Source organism: Lottia gigantea (assembly GCF_000327385.1).
Source record: "Lottia gigantea unplaced genomic scaffold LOTGIsca_6, whole genome shotgun sequence".
NCBI classification, from domain to species: domain Eukaryota; kingdom Metazoa; phylum Mollusca; class Gastropoda; family Lottiidae; genus Lottia; species Lottia gigantea.
The window spans coordinates 4,196,477-4,211,136 of NW_008710049.1; the positions used below are offsets into that span (position 1 = coordinate 4,196,477).

General features: G+C 30.7%; 1 protein-coding gene across 1 annotated transcript; it reads right to left on the reverse strand.

Annotated features, from left to right (window-relative positions):
- Nucleotides 1-3,572: 3,572 nt before the first annotated feature.
- Nucleotides 3,573-13,884, reverse strand: LOTGIDRAFT_107156 (hypothetical protein; the record flags this gene model as incomplete). The annotated part of the gene is made up of 20 exons (XM_009063989.1): nt 3,573-3,722; nt 4,620-4,781; nt 5,077-5,143; nt 5,581-5,808; nt 6,151-6,341; nt 6,747-6,884; nt 7,200-7,317; nt 7,577-7,686; nt 8,014-8,121; nt 8,367-8,436; nt 8,691-8,770; nt 9,092-9,149; nt 9,450-9,700; nt 10,244-10,385; nt 10,766-10,884; nt 11,549-11,667; nt 12,018-12,133; nt 12,703-12,842; nt 13,362-13,535; nt 13,780-13,884. The coding sequence occupies 20 exons, from the start codon at nt 13,882-13,884 to the stop codon at nt 3,573-3,575; spliced, it is 2,646 nt and encodes an 881-aa protein (XP_009062237.1).
- Between the last annotated feature and the right edge of the window lie 776 nt (nt 13,885-14,660).

The following is a 14,660-nucleotide window of genomic DNA, read 5'->3' on the forward strand; positions in this document are numbered from 1 at the left end:
ACTAGACATTGCTACTTTAAAAAACCTAAAAATAATATAGACTGCTCGTGTTTATGTTTTGAATTAGACCAAGAAGTGCATAAATACCTTCGACTGTAATTTGATTCATGCTAACTTTTGTTAACTGAATCCATATTGTAAACTTAAGTAATTTTTGTGACAAATGTGGATGAAAAGGATGAATTGCTTAACAAGAAAAGAAATAAGCCAGTAGAAAGTCTTTAACACCATAAAAATACAATGCTGCCCATTTAGAAACAATTTAAGCTAAATATCTAGAAATACTCTACTTCTATTCTACATGCAAAATACACATTTCTTCAAGTCATAATGCCTTACATATTACATCTTAAAAGCCAACTTATAACAGCTGGTTATTATAAAGATCTGATTATTCTGTGGGTGATTCCACTTGCTATCTATGATCTGACAATATTATCATGATTACATGCTCTGTGTCTTAAGTATACAAAAAATTAAATGCTCTGTTAAAAAAAGATGAAATATGTGAAGAAATAGAACAGTATTTTTGATTGATAATATTAAGACAACTGGGGTAAAAATTTCACAGAAGAATGTCAGAAGATCTTGAACAGTAAATAGCCTGCAGAAAAAAAAATACCATCCAGATCTGCGAACATCTCAAAGACTACATCCTGAGAAGTCTATTTCGACCTTAGAAATTTTCAAATTTAAATTTATGAAATTGTCTGTTACAAAAGAAGCAAGAGATTGTAAACATTTTTCTGCAAGACTAAAATAATGAAATTTATTATTCTAGAATCCTGTTCTACTTTATTTTCTTATGCCTCTTATTCTCTTTAATATATTTAACAAAGAAAAAATAAACAAAAATAAAAAATCTAGCACTAATTTCTTACTTAAAATCTGAAAAATTATCACCACACAAACATTTTATCAAGCTTAATAATATTTCTTCGTTGTGATAAAGTAAAGCTATAACAGCAAGTTTAATGGTGAGTTAATATATCTATTTAGTTCATTTGGTTTACAGCAAATTAAGAAATGCAACACAAGCTGCTACTCTCTACTCTTTGATTTCTTTTAGAAACGTGAATAGGTCCCATTGTTAGAAATATCACCTACAATCACCTAATTTCTAATACTGGAAAGTTAACCCTATCCCAAAGCTAGCTGTGAATGTGTATCTGAAACACATGTTATCAGCAAGAGTTGAGCTCTAGTCGATTCAAGACAGAATTATTAGTAGTAAGAGATATGTACCACAATAACCAAACAATCAAATTCAAGTTAGTTACCCTCCATTTTGATATCCTGATGAGGATGGTTTATCCAAAACATGTTTTAAAACAATCAGATAAGCAAAATTATAAAGAACAATAATATATTAACTCTCTGACAACAGGCTCTCGGGGTAAAAATTTATATTATTCACTATTATAGCAGAATAGTTTGACTTCTTAACGAACACATATACATAAAAAATATATTTATATAAACTATCTTATTTACAAATTTACAATAATATAATAATCATATTGCACATTTCTTGCACAAATGGCACCAATTATATCATTCTCTTCTTCAATTTTCAATTCATTTTTAAAAAAACTTCAAAGTTATGTTTTAGATCTCACTATGGAGTTAGAAATATAAGTAATACATGTAGTTGGAACATCATATTACTTCTGCTTTGCGAGGAATTCAAACCCAAGGTGCATCTGTACGACAGATATGTTATTGAAACAAGCCAGCCTACACAAAATCGTCAAAACGACTTGTAACAAATATTGATTTGGCCAGTTTCAGACCATTTCTGGACCATTTTCCACATTTTCTGAAAATCTCATTCCAATTTTAAGATTTGAAGAAAAGAATGATAAAATAAATAAAACATTCAGTCCATTTTGACACAAATTTCATCAACATTTCACTAACAAGTATACACTAACAAATAACAAAAAAATATATTCCATAAAAATCAGTGATTTCAACTTCAAGGACACAGAATATGTAATATTTAAGATTGTACAGCATTTTGTCCCAGATTATTTATAGAATGATATCAAAACAGTGATATAAAATATAATCAAATATTCTAGGACTTATTGTTAGAAGGATCATGAATGATAAATTCTGAAATTGTAATAACTCATGAGTTGAAACCTCACAAATTTGGCAAATTTCACAATTTGTTACTCTGGCTTAAAACCAATCTCAGTCTTTAGAAAATTTCAAGTATGTTTATCTAACTTTCTTATACCTTGACTGTAGACAGAGAAAACAGTGTCAATGTCAGATTTGACGATTACAATACATAAAACACTTTATGTGTTGATTGATTGATAGCAATAGAGGTATTCTATGTTCCGGGATTGCTTCATCAGAAATAGTAAATATCAGCAATATCATTTTTAATTAAATGCCAAGTGAAAAGGATGAAATAACAAACACAACGACCCCTCCTCAAAATCAGTATCATTTTTAATGTTAAATAAAAAAGTTAACACCATTGTGCTATTAAATAGTTTGATTTTGAAAGTTCAGGCATTATTAAATAAGATATTTTCAAAATTCTCAACATTATTGACATTTAAATCCAAATCAAATGCCATTCTGTTGATAGATATTTTGATTGTTAATGATTAAAGTACTTAAGAATAAATCATGAATCATTCATTGAATGGGGTAATTTGTTTCACATAAGCAACATTTTGGTGTTGAGATCACATTAAATAACGAAACACAATTTTGTGGTAAAAAGTCCTTAGTTTTGTGTACAATAAAATTCAGGAGTAGCATACCATTATATTGTGTTCCTTTATTAATACTTTATCTATGGTTCTAGATCGAATTTTCTATGTATGAAAACACAAGGCACTTCGTCTAATACCAATTTAGCTTTTGGTAACAAGTTCCTCACTGGCTTACATCATTAAAATCTGAACTAATAGAAGATATATAGTATGTGAAAAATAACCATGCACATAACATTCCAAACCACTCACAATGAACAGCCTCTTATTTTACAAGGTAGAACAAGTAGAAAGTTCAAATGCACGACAGACCCCTATAATAGGGGCCCTATTTGTACTTACCATTTATTCTACCTGTACTATATTGAATTTTCATGTCATATGTGTAAAAACACAGCAATAAACAGTTGACTGATATTTTCCCAGTATGGTTGTCTAATACTAAATATACATATACCTTATAATTATTGAGCATGTTGAGATCTACGAGATGTTTATATTGGAAGATCATTTTATAAGGCATTGTATTCAGAAACTTCTTAATATCTTTGGTGTTAAATAAACATAACTTAACTTAACAATGATTTCTAGTACATTAAGAACCATTTATAAAGACTGCAGCAAGGTAATGTAAGCTATTCATTTGTTAATGAAAATATGGCCTTTCTCTTTAAATTCTAAAACATTTGTACATTTTATCTATAGTAAAATCACATTTTATGTTGACTTTCACAAGCAGAAACCATCATTTCACAGCCTCACTAATATTCAAGATGTAGATTTAAAAACACAAACCAAAATGACTCATCCATGTCAAATAGCAATAACCACTGGTTAAAAATCCAACATTTTAGTCATGTCTTGTCGAAGTTTATCTCCACGTAGATTATCTTGACTAGCTTGTAGACGACGGAATAATATAGGACAATCTAGAGAGATACACGGTTGTTTATTGTCTTGACATCCCATACACGTATAACAAACCTACAATATAAGAACAAACCTACAATATATGAACAAACCTACAATATAAGAACAAACCTAAAATATATGAACAAACCTACAATATAAGAACAAACCTACAATATATGAACAAACCTACAATATAAGAACAAACCTACAATATATGAACAAACCTACAATATAAGAACAAACCTAAAATATATGAACAAACCTACAATATAAGAACAAACCTACAATATATGAACAAACCTACAATATAAGAACAAACCTACAATATATGAATAAACCTACAATATAAGAACAAACCTACAATATAAGAACAAACCTACAATATATGAACAAACCTACAATATAAGAACAAACCTAAAATATATGAACAAACCTACAATATAAGAACAAACCTACAATATAAGAACAAACCTAAAATATATGAACAAACCTACAATATAAGAACAAACCTACAATATAAGAACAAACCTACAATATATGAACAAACCTACAATATAAGAACAAACCTAAAATATATGAACAAACCTACAATATATGAAGATAAGGTTTTTCTCTACAATATCATAAATATAAAGTTCACTCTGATTAGCACAAATTATGCAACTTGATTGAAAGGAAATTTCTAAGGTTTTTTATGCTAACATATGACGAAACTTATTCTGAATTAACTGTAGCTCTTTTCGAAACGAGGATCCTGCATCAGGTTGCAATTAACATTACCTTTTGAAGGTCAAAAAAAGACATGACTAAGATTATCATACACACAATGCTGGTTTTTCGCTTGCGTGCTTGTAGTGATAATATTGATCTCAAATGTCTGATGAGAAATTGAAATGGCACAAATAAAAGTTGTTACAAATACAAAGGCTGGAAAGTTCCAGCTGAAGATTATATATTAACATCACCTACCTGAGTTAGTTTAGAGTAGATCTGTTCCCAGTGTTGTATTCTAGATGATAATACTACTGTAGTTGTTTGAGGGTCGTTCATACATTTCTTACAGATAGCTTGTTTAGTTTGTTCATCACAGACAGGACAGTTAGAAGTAGCAAAATATTGAGATATTGTACCCTGAAATAAATGATATACTCAAAGTGATTAAGATTCTAATTACTATAAAATGTTAATATCACCAGCCTCTCTTAAAAGTTTTCAATGTTCAGTAAAGTGATGACACTTACAACCCTAATTTGATTGACACAAAGGAGCACCCATTGCTTGATTAATATTTTGGTTTTCTCTAAACAGATAAATTTGTGAATCCATCTCATCTTATAAAATAAAAAAATTAAAGACAATAGGCACATACTAAACAATTCAAAGCATGCAGTCAGCCGTACACAGAAATAAATCACGCATCACTCACCTTTTTAGACTCCGCTCCAGTAACAGATTGTGGCACTATTCTGATTACCTTGGGCATTTCATTATACCTGTATTATAAAACATATACATTAAATAGTTTAAATTTGCTTTACCAGCTGATAGAGCTCTTTTCAGCTATCCATAAAAATTCAAAATTCAAATTCAAAATTGGACATCTGCTTCAATTGCAATTAATATACTAACAGTAGCTTAAATTGGGCATTTCATAATACCTATATCATATAATATTATAATATAATATATATGAATATTACCAGTTCAAGTGTAAAGTTGTTCAATTTTTTCTTTACCAGCTGATACTATATCACATTTGTCAGCAATCCACAGCACTTATCAAATTCAATATCAGACATCTGTTTCTTCACATCATTAAAATACTTGAAGGGCAATATCGAGTCATTATGTCAAACAATATTATCTATAAGTCAAATGTCAACATAAAAATGTGGCAACAAAATAATAAAGAAGAAATAAAAATGCTCACCACATGAAGACATCAACTCCCAGTAAAGAGAAGAGTCTATTCAAGGGAGGTAATATTTGTTTGGTGATGTAGTAAGTACCATTGAGTCGCAATGTAGGGTCTTTTATCATATCTCGTGGCTCTCGAACTAGCTGTATCAACGGTAATCCTGGAGTACCGTAAACTATAATATATGGTACTCTTTCTCCTGTTCTAGGTTCAGATCTTGGGTCAAATTTCAATCTTTTTCTGAAAAAGTTTTTAAATGTATAAATTGTCAAACACTTTTCCAATACTTTATCTTACATTTTTAATGTGAATTGCATGAATACTATCAAAAGCAGAAAATTAAATCCATGATAATCCATAAGTTGAAAGCAGTAAACTATGCATATTCCTCTAGGATTTAAATTTCAGATGAGTGATCATTAACCCACCTCGTATCAATCATAATTGATGCATTATTGTATATATGACAGATAGATGAATCAGAATAGGAACTCAACCTATGCTGTGATTGAACCCTGGACCTTCAGATTAGTGTTGAACTCACTGAGCCACTACGGCTACAAACTCGATCAAAGTTCTTACCTAGCTATTTGTAAAGCAGGAACACAGGCACCAGGTTTATAGCCTGCCATTCCACGATATTCTTTAGCAAATACACAATCCTGTAGACTAACTTTACCCTCTAATAATTTCTGACATTGTCTTATAACAAACTGTTTAACTTGAGATATATCTTTACTAGTAAATAATATCTTAATACATCTCTCTAGAATCTACAAATAGAATAAATCAATAACATGGCAGATTATAGAATATAAACCTGAGCTAAGTTATAAGTTAAGAAACCTTTGAAGACAAATTATGACAATATCAAAATTCCATTTCAAAATCAATCTTGGAATCAAAAGGTGGTCAAAATTGTCTTTATCTCCTTCACAAGCAAATATATCATAGCACTCGATTGGTGAGTTCTGAACAGGGTCCGTTATTTTTAATTTAGTCCGCATCTATTATTTCTTTTACAGCATATGTGGAATGTGTTTTGAACTATGTTCCAACTAGTTTTATTGAACAACCAGTTGATTCCATACATTTTAAAATTATCACCATTGTGTTATTATGTTATCACAAAATCAAGGGCAATAATCCAGTGATCTTCAAAGATAATCAAACCTTACCTTAGATACTGCCCCACAGTTATCTCTTCTGACAGTTTCTATACCTTTAGCATCAAACACTGGTTCTTTCTGATCTCTGGTCTCATACATAAACCCTACATAACGTTTCTTAGTTTGTAAAACACATGGTAGGTATACCTGGAAGTGGATAGATGATATGATATACCCAAATAGATTCCCATTTTCTGTTGTAACTTTTTAACATATTTTTCGGTCTGAGTCATTAAACATTAAGGCTTTCAGTGAATCTTACAAATGAAAGATCTAGAGTTTTGCTTTCAGTCTTGTATCTAGTTGCCCAGCATAGATACATAATATAGGATACTTTGAATCAAATCTATTGAATTTGCCAGTAAGTGGCAAACTTTATTCCTCATTCCCATAAAATATTTTTTACATCAGAACAAGTGTTGACAGCAGAGGATGAGCCAAATTTCAATGTAATGTAAAAACTACCTTTTCAAATTTTAGTTTCATTGGTTTAGGGAACATGTTAGAGATTGTATCAGCTATTTCTTGTCCAATAACAAACGCTTCATCTTTACTTTTACCCTTCATTTCTATGAATAAACTGAAAAAAAAACACAAAAAGATTGAAGACACTGGAATGCAGCACAAATTCTACCTGAGAACTTTTTTAATATGAAATATTGTATCACAGTTATCAGCATGATGAAATAAACTAGGTTTCAATATTTGTTGCTACATATTCTTTTACATTCAGACATTTTTCAATGTCAGCTATCTTAGATTGTATTACTGACCAGATATGAGCAATATGAATCAATAATTGCCAGGGATCTGTTACTATAAAGCACATTATCAATTACCTGTCAGTATCACCATAAACAACTCTAGCTCCCCATCTTGGTGTTTCTTCTACTAGCTTAATAGATCTTTCTAATGATTCTCTTGCTTTACGTACTATACTGTCTCCTACCTGTATACAATAAACAATTGCTTTTCTAATATACATGGCACTTTCCAACAGAAATTATGATTTTCAGCAGTATATCACTTTTACATACTTTCAAAAATGTATAATCAATAGAGGAATCTAGTTGCAATACGATTTTCTACCTTTACAACAATTACTGCTTTTAAAAACTGGCCCACCCCTGGCCACTATTTCAGATTATATAACTGAACCCTTTATAATTTTGATAAGTCTTTTAAATCAAAAGTATAATAATATACTCATATTGAAAACATTGACAACTTTCCCAAATTATTGATATGATATTTAATTAAAACTTAATTAACTCACCTCAATACAAGGCATTCTACCGGAGAAATTGGCTCCAGTATAACCATAGGTAACATTAGCTATCAACTTTAAACCAAGTTGTCTGGCATTTAACATTCTATACAGGGCCTGAAAATTAAATATCAATTCTGTCGAATCATTTTTTTCTCGGATAGCATATTTTATAACTTTTTTAATATTTTAAGAATGTAAGAATCATTATATGTACATATATTTTCATATTTTGTAGAGATGTGAACAATGTATAATTTTTTTCTTGTATAAATGGATTCAAAGTAATGTTCAAAATTTTTAAATCATAATTCTTCATACTTTGAAGTTCTTGTATAGATTTTACAAACAGTGTTCAATACCTTATCATCTTTATAACTTTTCATTGCTTTCTTCACCATAATTCTTGTATTTAATATCTCCTCTACCATTCTGTAAATAGATTAAACAAATTATGATAAAAATCTTTAGAAAAAATAAAAACACTGACAAGAGGGTTTACTCTCTCTACGAACACATAGCTGTGCATTCAATAACATGGTCCATTATGGCACCATTTGATGTCCAATATTATCTGATCACTCACAATTTTATCATAGGCATCACAGATACTATCAGCTTTCCTAAAGTCTGCACTAGACTGAAGACTGTTAAAGCAATACATTTAATAAGGTAATTTCACATACTTGGATATTATTCCCTTTCTAACATCTTGATTTACAAAACAACAACCATTAGGTGATATAGTTATATCATCTTCTAGTTTCTGTAATCAAATATATAACTTGTTACAAGAGTGATGCATATTCATACTATGCCAAAATGTAGAGCTTAGAAAATTTATTCCATACAAATTTGCCCTTTTATATAGAGTCAAAAGAAGGCCTCAGCACACAGAGATGGCTTTTAAGATTTAACTATTGGTCAAGAATCATATTAAGATTATATAAAATACATTGATCTTTTTGGTAAATAAATAAAAATTTTAATTTGATTTTATTGATCAAGCAATCAGACGATCAGAATATTCAAATCATATATTACTTAATTTTTTGTAAAATTGGCCCCAGAGAAAGATACTACTCACCCTAATAACTGAGGGAGACTGTCGTAATGAGGTACAACCAAATTCATATTGTCCTTCACTGAAATAGTCAATGTATAAGTTTTAGTTACTAATTACATCTACTACTGTATATTGGTATTATAATTGATCCTTACAGTGTCAAGCTATCACGAACTCTGTCTAATACCTGGATGTCATTGAGCACTTTTCATGTAACATAGAAGTTTTTAAATTTTAATCCCCATTTTAAAATCAGCACATTTGATGGTAGAATTAATTACTAAATACAGGTTCCTAAATAAAAATATCTGAAGCAAAAACTCAGAACTGAAAAGACATTGCCTTCTTGTTAACTTAAGAAATTGAATTGTCTACTTACTGTGCTTTGGCTAGTAAATCAAGTCTACCCATACAAGTAGAGAAACAGTAGTTGTATGCTATCATTATAGAGGGATATAAAGACTGGAAGTCTAAGACTACTACAGGATTGGTGTAGAATTTCGAGTCAGGTTCTAGAGTTAATTGGATACATTCTGGTGCCCTCATTCTGGCTCGTTGATGAACACTGGGGGATACTGGGATATAGTTCATGGGTTTTGCCAGACGTAACATCATAGATTCCACTCGATACTAAAATTATAAGAGAATAAAGAATAAATTTCAATTGGTTGTTTTTTAATTATTAGACAACAGTAAGTAACAAATACAGCAAACAAACTTAATGAGATGTACAAGCTGGTTATCTGACAGTTTGAAATTATGTTCCAACCAAATAAATCACAAGAAACCAAAGAAGTTCTTTTATTAAGAACACAAGTTATATGGATATACTACTTCTAGTTTTATTACATACTACGTTTCAAAACACATACAGGTAACATTATCAAGTAATCACGCGTAACATTTTTTTATGTTAAAATCTTAAGTTCTTAATGAATTTTCAATTGAAATGCACAATTTGGTGTCTACACCCCTATTCCTTGGTTGCGACTCCTTACAAAGTATCAAAAAATGTGACCAAACATAAAACATCCCTCTTGACATAGATGCATCTGTCTTGTATGGTTTTAATTACTATTCATTCCAGCTAAAAGTGAACTTCTCCCTTGAATATTTTCCCCAAAGTGCAAGCAAATATTTTACCTCCACAATCTTAAAAGTTGTTAGACTTACCTGAGAGCCTCGTGATAAAACATCGTAGAATTCAATACCAAATACTCTAGCAAACTCACTAGTTTTACCAATAATATCCAGCTGATCTATAATCTGTAGTAAACCTTTAACACGTGTTATATAGTGGTCTATTACACGCCATCTACAAATATCAAAATTTTATGTTAGATAATCAACAGGCTTGAATTAACACATACCTCCACTTGACAATAATAACATCTAAGTTGACAATATACAAAGAATCATGAACATGCCATATATATATTATATATTTACGTCACTGAGGTACTGAGTTGAGTTGACTGGAATAGTGAGAATTTTTTTTTAATATTCCAAGCTCAAGTTATTAGCCCCACATTCAGTTACAATAAAACCGTTTTCACAATACATTTTGGCTTCAATCCAGTTATCTATTGAAACGAAGGCAGACAGGAAAATATCACTCAACGCATTGAAAATGTTCTACTGTATTGAACAAAGAGCTCGAATCCCTCAATTTTAAATATTAAAATGATAACATACCTATATAGATGAGTTCTATGATTAAACCAAGAACTCAATGATTTAAAGGAATACAGTGGAATACGTCTATGTAGTACGTGGTAGGCTACATTCTCAAAATCATAGATATTCAGAGTTATCTGAAAGGTAAACAAAGGGAAATAATTTCATTCTTAGATCAGACATTTAATCGGTCTCTTTGGATATATGGAATTGAGAATTATCTAATCAAACTGTATTGATGTTAACTTCACTTGCAAAATCACTTCGCCCTAATAAATTTACCTGTCTAGTAACAATCTAACTAGGAATTTTGGGTTGTAAAATTGCAGTTAAGTATTGTTACGAAAGCACAGGCGCAGGAATGCAGGCATAACCTCTAGTGACAGAGTATTGTTTGTGCAGTTAGTTTTGAATAATATATTATAATTTGAATAAGTTTCTTTTTTTTTTCTGATATTTGATGTTTACAATGAAACCTATCAAGAATTCTACTCCAGTCCCAATCTAACGGCAATATTCTTAACCAGTAAAGGATGTTTTGTAGCAACATTTCTTAATAACAAGGATTAATTAGCTATAGCTTAGCTATCCCACAATTCATCCTTGTTTTAAAGAAACAGGTCCTACAAAACAAGTTTTGATTGGATAAGTATAATGTCATTAGGATGGGACTTGGGTAGAAATCTAGTTATATTACTACAGAAATGAAAAGTATCAGAAAATAAGAAGCGAAATAGTAATCCAATTTTAATTGTCATGAAATGGCAAAATATTCCTTATTAAAGCGAAAATAAACTCTACCTCATGTTTAAGAACTCTCCATAGATTAAGAACTATTCTACCAGCTATATGTATCTCTGTATTATAATCTGCTCCCCATGGATCTTTCTCAGCACTAAATCTATTACCATCCTTTGTGCCTGAAGTATACAGTTTAACATTTTGTTTTTCGTGAAAACATGAACAAAACTTATTAAATCATTTTATTTTATAATGAAATGTACTCAAGAATAGTTATTTCATAAACAGCAAATTGATTTTTCTGACTATTTCCTCAATTATGGATAAAGAATGTCCTCAAAAAATCACAAGAGAATAACAATTGTGACTTGAAACAGGTTTCAATACACATAAAACTAGCACAAGGAATAGGTACAAATCCTGATAACGTTTTTTACTTTTTTTTTTAAAAAGGTTGCCTTGAATCTTGAATTGTCACAACCTAAAACATAATATCTTGGAAAAAATAAAAAAAGAATGTGAATATTACCAGGTAATCTAGAGAGACTAGGACAGATATTTAAACTGAGATGAGCAGCTCGTTGTAAAATATATCCCAATGATAACATCTGTATCTCAAATCCTACCATTACATCTGGATCCCATCTGAAAGTTAATTGCAACAATAATTAAAATATAGACAACAATCTGTTATTTAGAGTGAAAAGTATTTGGTAAGATATTTGACAAGGCCAAATCAACAAAAATCATTAAATTGAAGGTCTACTTAACATTTTTCTAATAAAGAAGGTTGAGTCATTTTAATTCTTAAAACCAAAAGAAGAAGGTATACATTGTGAGATTCAATTGAAGACATATTCTGAATCTAATGAGACATTTTTCCAAATCAAAAAATGATCTAATACTATTGATCAGCAAAATGAAAATGATAAATTTAAAAGAGGTATGAAGCTGGGTATTGAAATTTTGGGATGATTTTTGGAAAGTAACATGCCTGATATCTGATGCCTGGTAAAAATCAAATATTGATGACCAAAGGGAAGGAACATATATGTGAGAACATATCACAGCTTGTAAAATAAAATAAGAGAAAACACCAGCAGAAAATATATTTTTTTAATTAGTTATGCCACCAGATATTGGAATATTTGAATGCATTTGAATAAGGTCACATGTTTAGTATCTCTACTAAAATCAAAAGATTCTCTACTCACCTATGGACTAGTTGAATGAATTCATCTAACAATTCCTGTTCATCTGATACATAAGATATTACTAGGTTATCAATACCAGATTTCTCCAGTAGGGTTGGCTTGTGTGGAGTTATCTTCTCTTGACTAGAACCTGGAGTGGACTTTGGACTTTGTGATGAAGCTTTGGATGTGGATGCTTTTGGATTTAAAGTTTGTGATGAAGCTTTTGAAGTTGATGGTTGAGGACTAGATGCAGGTTCTGCTTTAGAGGTCGATGCTTTGGAGCTGGGTGTTACTTTTGATGTAGAGGCTTTCGAATTTCCTGGTGTCTTTGATGAGGAATCATCTTTTCGAGTCCATCGAGATCTTGGGGTAGTAATATCTTCTTTTGAGGTAGATGGCTGAGGACTAGATGGTTTGACTTTTGAAGATGAAGCTTGAGAAGTGGAAAATAGACTTTTCTTAGGAGATGTTTTCGACGTTGAAGGAGAATCTTTGTTTGGTCGAGGAGATAATGACCTTGCTCTAGGAGGAGATGACCTTGAAGTGTCTGCTTTAGATGTTGACGGTTGTGGAGACCTTGACATTGGTTTGGGTGAAACAGAACGTGACTTTCCGGACGCCTTTCTTTTACGTCCTTTTTCTGGTGTTCGTTTAGGTGTCTGTCGTTTCTTAGGGACTGATGTTTTGTCAACTATGATAGCACCAGTAGTTATTTGTGGACCTTCTGACTCAGGGACGTCATTATAAACAGAATAAAAGATGACCTGGATGGGGTCCATTTCTGGGTTGGGTGAAAGTTCACCTCTGGTTTCTGCATGGATTTCTATACTCATTACTGTTAGATACTGATGCTGAAATATAAAAAATCAGGATCAGTTTTGAATTCACAACCATGAGGTAGACACAAACATAAAAATAAAAGACAACTACAGAATCTCTATGCAAAATTTCATGCAATATATTTCTCAAATGATAAACATAATAAAGTATATCTTTATAATGTAGATGTAAACATTTGACTGGAAATTAGACAGTAGATAGTAGATACTCGGATATAAATGGATGTGTGTATTTAGTCCTCAAAGACTTCCTTACCTGATGAAGAGCTTTAGCTGTCTGTAAATTTTGTTGTGTAATTCTAAATCCAAAACTATTTTTAGGCGTTGGTCCGTCAATTTGTGAAGTTTTCTGTTTAGACATATCTGGTGTTAACAGTTGACTCTATAAGATCAAAATTTCAAAAATATGTTTTAAAGAACATAAAAAATATTTGATAAGAAGATTGTCACAAAACTTGGATCACTCACAGCTTTTCTCATTTTTTCAATCACCCTAATCTCTAACCTTAACCCTGTGCCAATGCCTTATAATGAATATATTTCAATCACCCTAATCCTTAATACCAAAGCAATTAGTTCAACCAATCAGTGTTTCCAATAATATTCGCTTCAGATTATTTTCATTTCTAATGACATTTATGACATGACCTTAGATTAAATTTTCATAAGATGCAGATACATGTACTTTTTTTTTCTATTTCTATATACATATAAAACCTCAACTCCAGTATCAGCACTGCACTGATAAGGCCCAGAAGGCAGAAACAGTCTTGTTTGCAGTTAAACATAAACTCCATATAAATTATTCAAAACAAAAACCTGTATATAGAGTGAGGACTCCGCAGTTAATACTGGACTAAATACTAAATTTTCAAACAAAACATAGTTAATTTGGTGAATGGAAGGGAAGGTACATTTACAACTGGATCATTTTAATTAACATGATGTGAAAAGAGTTTTCTAAGATGTTTATGTGTAATACAGTTAGTGAAATGTGAACCAATACCTTTTAATAGGTATATATTAGTATACAAAATGGTGGAATAAAAAACATTCAGTCACAGTGCATGCTGTTAGTAAGGGTTTTGGGTTTGGACAAAGACATTCTATGATTGCTAACGACTAACTTTCTAGGTT